The sequence below is a fragment of the Pygoscelis adeliae genome, unplaced genomic scaffold (genome assembly GCF_000699105.1).
Source record: "Pygoscelis adeliae isolate BGI_AS28 unplaced genomic scaffold, ASM69910v1 Scaffold38, whole genome shotgun sequence".
Lineage (NCBI taxonomy): Eukaryota > Metazoa > Chordata > Aves > Sphenisciformes > Spheniscidae > Pygoscelis > Pygoscelis adeliae.
The window spans coordinates 10,998,832-11,005,217 of record NW_008825614.1 but is presented as its reverse complement, the minus strand read 5'-3'; the positions used below and the strand labels follow the sequence as shown (position 1 = coordinate 11,005,217).

The window sequence follows — 6,386 nt, the reverse complement described above, 5'->3', positions numbered from 1 at the left end:
CCTCGGGGCGGGGAGGGAGGGCGGCCCCCGGGGATGAGGGAGCCAGGTCTGGGCCTGACCCCGCTCAGAAGGGTCTGTCACCGGGTGGGCCCTCCCTGCGGAGGGGCACCGCCGCCTGAGTGCCGGTGACAGCAGCGCTCCGGCGGCGGGAGCCTCATCTCGTTTGTTTCCGACGGCAGGGAAAGTCGCTGAGCCTCATCTGCGGGGCCCTCTCCTGGCTCCGAGACTTCGAGGAGAAAAAGCAGCGGGAGGCGGCGCAACTTCTGGCACCTGAGGAGAGGGGAGAGGAGGGGAAGAAGGGACCGGCTTCCGATGAGCCAGGACGCCCAGACAGCGGAGGCGGCGCTGGGGAACCGGACTGGGTTACGGCGTTTGTGCAGAAGAAAGAGGAGCGGGACGTGGTGGACAGGCTAAAGGTTGAGAAATGCTCCTGCGTAGAGGAGGGGTAGAACACCGAGGTGTGAGGGTCGGAAAGGCTGGTAGCCTGGGTGATGATTGGAAAAACGAGTGAGGCAAACTTTGGTGGTGGTCCTTGTCTTTCACAGGACTGTGTTTCAGGTACGAGGGATGAGGCATTGCCGTGCAGGTTGCATAAGATAGGAAACTATATTACTCCCAAGATAGTAACACGTAATGGGCGTGCACTCCAGGAGGAAGGGACTGTGTACTGACAATTTCGTTTCTGAGTTAATTTTTTTTCTATACCCAGGGAATAGGAAAGTACTTATACCCGGGGTTTAGGACTAAGTACACTTCATCCTTCCTTCACTCTCCCTTTACTTTAGGAAGAGCAGATGAGGAAGAAAAAGCGAGACGATCGTCTTGAGAAAATTCGCCAGAATGTGCAGTTAAAATATGCAGCAAAGAGAAAGGTGAGTTATCCCGCGGAGGTTAGAACTTTCTGGTTTGGTTACCTTGAGCGTTGTTCATACTTGCTTATATCTGCAACTTCACTCTGAATTTTCCAACCCGTCTGTTTGGGGAGCTCTTTGTATTAGGTTGCCGAAATTGGCCATCCAAAATTTTTGGTTAGGTTTTCTTTTTGAAGTACAGATGTGAAAAACAATTTGTGCATAGAGAATTTCCTGTGACGATGCTTGTGTATGGATAGAAAGGCCGTGTGTTCTGATGGCCTTCTGGCCCTCTGCTTTTGTTTTAAAAGCTTTAATACTTGGATTTTTTTTTTTTTTTTTAAAGCCCTCTCTTTTATGAACATGTGTGAACACTCTGTACTTCTGGAATAAAACCTGTAGAACTGTGATTAAATTTAAGATCATGGGAACAGAAGACCCCTCCAAAAAAGCCAGATCAGGCTTTGGTTGTACTTTGCCCACCACTAGGGAACGATTGTATGTGTTTACTTTCATAGCAAAGTGATTGTGTTGTTCAGAAATGTCTCTTTTCTACATATAAAATGTTCACAGTTATATTTTCCTGCCATTTAGATGGGTGAACTGGCTTCAGTGCTCTTGACTGTAAGAGCTTTTTCATAGTAGGTGTCAAACTTCCCAGAAACACCCACTTCAGGTCCCCAAACAGGCAGACTTATTAGGCTGCCAGGCTATTAGTTTTTAGTGTGCTCTATCTCTCTCAAGTGTTGTGTTATGTTTTGGTCAACTCCTGTCATAAGGATATGGCAGAAATAGCAAAGGTTCAGAGGTGAATGGCAAATAAAAAACAAGTGGAACAAAGAACTTTTGTCTCTTAAAAGAGGATGAAGAGCATGTGAAATGAGAAGCATGATAAAAAGCAAGAAAGCAAATGAGAGAAATATTATAGAGATTTGGAAAAGCAACTGATTCTTCTGTGGTGCTCACGAACTGCATTTTTTCATAATGCTATGGTAAAAGAATGCTCATTGAAGTTGGAAGATACTGTTTTCAGATTGAAAAAACAAACTCTTCTTTATCAGAACACAAAGTTAATCGGAAAACTTAAACAGTTTAATGGAATTTCTGTAGAGGGGTAGACCTGTGTTAGAATAAGAACCACATAACGGGAGAAAGAACAGCAAGAGAAGTCTTGTGCTCTGTGTTCTAACACAGGTGCGAGTTCATCCTAGCTTTGAGTTAAGTGCGGACAGAGTATTTCTTGGATCCCTCATATGTTTGTTTGTTTGTTTGTTTGGGTTTATTTAACACACTATTTTTTCTCAGGCAGACATCTGTTATGGGCCACTTTAATCAACTAATACTGGATTACATGGATATTGTCATTTCAGGATCTATTAGTTCAGTGGGCCTTTTGCATAGAAGGTTCTTTATGTTTCCCCCTTCATATACGTCTGTGTGGGCAAGTCTTTGGTTGTTGGTAACAGCTGCGTTCTGTGGGGCTGAACAGCCTCAGACACCCATGGTGCATTTGTTTGTCCTGCTGGGGGTTTACCCAGCAAGCCATTCCCTGTGTTACGGGTGAGGGACTGTGCTGTCTTCTGACCTGTCCGTGGCATAAAGTGATGTGTGCGCTACCTCTCTTTCTGCGCGAGAAATAATGTGATCATGTGTTCCTTTCAGAGATCTGAGGAGGAGGAGACGAAGCGCCTTCTTCAGCTCAGCAAGGAGGTTCTTTCAGAGGGAGCTGGAGTGGATGTTCTAGAGCAGCTGGATCACAATGAGGAGGACCTGATTCTTGCTGAATATGAGAGTGACGAAGAAAAGAAAGTGGTATCTGGGTAAGGACAGGGACCGAGGGGGTTCCATGCCAAGGAAACGTTTTCTGTATCATTTTTGGCTTGCCTTGATTAAAGAGATTTCACCTGTGATTGTGCAGATCTGGAGTTTCTCCCCCATTCAAGCTGTGTAAGGTAGTGGTTGCTCTGGGGGTTTGTTTGCTTAATTGGTTGGTTTGGTGGCTTTTTTGGATTTGATTTTGTTTTGTTTTTTAAGCTTTTGTTAGACTGATCAGAGTGACCTGAAGTGTTTTCTGAGGAAGTGCATCTTTCTTAAAATGCCCGGCAATGTCCTGCCTTTATCCATGCCCGGTTTCCCAAAGAATGCCTCTGGATGCTGAGTGAATGACTTGAGATCAAGTTCCTTGCACTAGAAAAGCAAAATGGAACTCAGGGCATGAGAGGAAGCTGTCAGTCCTGCAGATTAGCACTGGCATCTTTTGATACTCTAAAGGGAGAGATGTTCACATTTCCAAAGACCGAGCTTCAGCATGAAAACCCCATGCACACTTTTCTCTCTCATACATTTGCTTTATGCAGAAAGCCAGAAGCCATACTTCAGCATGAAAAGTCAAATACATTTAAAATACAAATTTACTAATTAATATCTAGACAGATCCTCCTGCCTGAAAAATTGCAAAACACTGAACTACTTCGTTTATATGTAGTTTATCAAACATTAAACTGCTGTTGCCTTTGAGGAACTCTATGGCAGCTAAATATCTTCCTGAAGCTTTTCTTTATGCAATAGCTTGAGGGTGGTAAATTGTCTCTAAAGGGAAAGTTTTACAAAAATAAATAAATAAGCTCACTAAAGAATAGTACAGCACTGATTAACTTATGCCCGGGGCTTAGAAGCCCCAGATTTAAAAGAAAAAAAAAATTCTTGAAGTTGCTAAAGACACAGCCCTACAGACATTTTTCTTTTAAAGAGCAAGGCTTGACTTGATGGTGCACACTTACGCTATTCTTAAAAAGTCGATTTTTCTTTTACCTCCTGAGTTAAGATCAGAGGCTCTTCTTGAGATGACATAACCATCTCTCTTGAGACCTCTCTCTTGTAGTAGAGCATCATTTGATTCTGTCAGTGATCTGCTGAAAGGAAACTGTTTGAGCTTTCTCTTTTCTTAGGCTGGAAGAAGATGACGATGATTTGGAAGAGGAGCATGTGACTAAGGTGAGATGAGGAAAGTAAATAGTGGCACCTCATAGAACAGTGTAGGACTGAGCAGAATTATGGCTTCCTTGCACCCTTCCCAGTCATGAGGTACAGAAGGATTTAGGAACTAGCATCCAGGAACTGCCGAGTTTGTTGATAATAGCAACCGGTTCTGCTGTGCTCATCTCCTTCTGGACTACACTGGCTGCCTAAGCAGCCTTCTCTGCTAACACTGCTGAATTTTTGCTGTGGCTTGCTGTAAAAGCACACTGCAAGAAACACTTCTTTATTACTCTCCAATGGTGAGTCCCTGCTATTATAGGGACCTTGGAAAATGAAATGGAAACAAAGGCAAATGCATAGGAGAATGCAAAGATAAGGCTGTTGGCCTCAACAGTTGTAAAGTGACACTCAAACATGTACCTTCCCTTGTGTTTTTGAAGGCTTGAGCCACGATTAACCTTGTTGAGGTGCTTGGCTGCTTCCTTGCAGGATTGGCTGTAGGTAGGGGATTGGCTTCCATGTTCTTCTTGTCTTCCCTTTGTTCTTCCTCATTGTAGATTTACTACTGCAGCCGCACTCACTCCCAGCTGTCTCAGTTTGTGCGTGAGGTGCAAAAAAGTCCTTTTGGCAAAGACACACGTCTGGTCTCGTTGGGATCCAGGCAGGTATGTGGTATGGTTCGCAAGGGACCCAGAGTGCGTGTTAACTTAATATGAGAGACTTTGTGAGGAGGTGTGTGGATGTGACGCCTCAGAAGGCATCTCGGGGATTGACTGAATATCTCCCATTGAAAAACTAAAGCAGTCTGGGTCGTGACGCAGATCTGTGTGATGTACATTTTTCTGCGAGCTGTGTTTTGGCCATTTACTCTTTGATATAAATGCAAAAATCTGTTTTATCTCTTCTGATGTGGAATATTACAGATGTCCGAGTCGCTGGGAAGGTGCTCCTCTTAGTATGATTTCTGGCAGCATTTTTTAGAAGCTGTTATGTAGCAGTGAGCCATCCTAGTGCACCTTTTCTCATTTTTTTTTCTCCTTGCTAAGTTTATGTGGGTTTCGAGCATATTTGCAGCAGTTAGTATGCACAGCGTCTGACCGATAAACTTTTCCATTTTGGAATCTGGCCTGAGATTTAAAGAAATTTTGCTGTAAAGAAATCTTTTATTTTACAGCAGAGGGTGCACAGGGGGCACTAGGTGCTTAATGATGCCCTTACTGCTTCCTCTCTTTGCATGTCCAAGAACCTGTGTGTGAATGAGGAGGTGCGACGCCTGGGGGCTCTCCAGCTCATCAATGACCGCTGCATGGAGATGCAAAAGAACAAACATGGTAGGAACACTTCCAGCCTGGGGAAGCAATCACTGATAAAGCTGGCACGAGAGTCTGGAGACAGTGTGCTCTGCCAATCAGTTCTAGCAAGAGAGTGGTAGTGTCCTGGTTTTGGCAGGGATAGAGTTAATTTTCTTCCCAGTAGCTGGTACAGTGCTGTGTTTTGGATTTAGGATGAGAACAATGTTGATAACACACCGATGTTTTAGTTGTTGCTAAGCAGTGTTTACACTAGTCAAGAACTTTTCAGCTCCCCATGCTCTGCCGACTGAGAAGGCTGGAGGTGCACAAGAAGCTGGGAGGGGGCACAGCCAGGACAGCTGACCCAAATTGGCCAAAGGGACATTCCATACCATGTGACGTCATGCTCAGTACATAAACTGGGGAAAGCTGGCCGGGGGGGCCCACTGCTCGGGGACTGGCTGGGTATCGGTCAGTTGGTGGTGAGCAATTGCATTGTGCATCACTTGCTTTGTATATTCTTCTTCTTATTTTTTTTTTTTTTTTTAAATTTCAATTATTAAACTGTTTTTATCTCAACCCACGAGTTTTCTCACTTTTACTCTTCTGATTCTCTCCCCCATCCCACCGGGGTCGGGGAGTGAGCGAGCGGCTGTGTGGTGCTTAGTTGCTGACTGAGGTTAAACCATGACAGGTAGGAGCTTGAAAATGGCAGGTTGGAGGAGCAGAGCAGGAGATTATTAGTGCTTTTACTTTTCTTGTCCTCCAGGCTAGGATGCTGAGATCTGTATGTATTTTCTGGGTGCCATAAGTTGGTCAGGACAGCTGCAACGGAAGGATACTTGTCTTTGTAACTGAGTACTAGAAATGTTGGAAGATGTTACATGGCTAAATCTAACTGGCAAGAGCAGTGTCCACTGTGGAGATGGAAATGTTACTGCTGAATAATTTTTAAATAGATGTTAGGTTAAAAATACATGACAAAGCCTGCTTTGAAATCCAGGAGGTTCTGCAAAGTGGTTGTTTTAGGCTATGTGTTGCTCATAGCTTTCTTTCAATTTCTGCTGTTAGAAAAGAAGAGTGATGAAGAGATGGAAGGGAAGAAGAGACGTGTGAGTCGCACCGTATGCCCATTTTACTCCTATGAGCAAATGCAGTTTCTCCGCGATGAAGTTCTCGTGGAAGTGAAAGATATTGAGCAGTTGGTGGCTTTGGGAAGGGAGACCAAAGCCTGCCCATATTATGGGAGTCGATACGCCATTCC

General features: G+C 44.4%; 1 protein-coding gene across 1 annotated transcript in view; it reads left to right on the top strand.

Moving 5' to 3' along the window:
* Nucleotides 1-33: 33 nt before the first annotated feature.
* Nucleotides 34-6,386, top strand: part of DDX11 (DEAD/H (Asp-Glu-Ala-Asp/His) box helicase 11) — a 19,186-nt gene continuing 12,833 nt past the window's right edge. The window contains exons 1-8 of the mRNA XM_009333030.1: nt 34-72; nt 180-416; nt 786-872; nt 2,514-2,671; nt 3,800-3,845; nt 4,388-4,495; nt 5,074-5,161; nt 6,194-6,386. The exon at nt 6,194-6,386 is cut by the window's right edge and continues 8 nt beyond it. Of these exons, the coding sequence (XP_009331305.1) occupies nt 34-72; nt 180-416; nt 786-872; nt 2,514-2,671; nt 3,800-3,845; nt 4,388-4,495; nt 5,074-5,161; nt 6,194-6,386 (956 nt within the window). The remainder of the gene's footprint in view (nt 73-179; nt 417-785; nt 873-2,513; nt 2,672-3,799; nt 3,846-4,387; nt 4,496-5,073; nt 5,162-6,193) is intronic.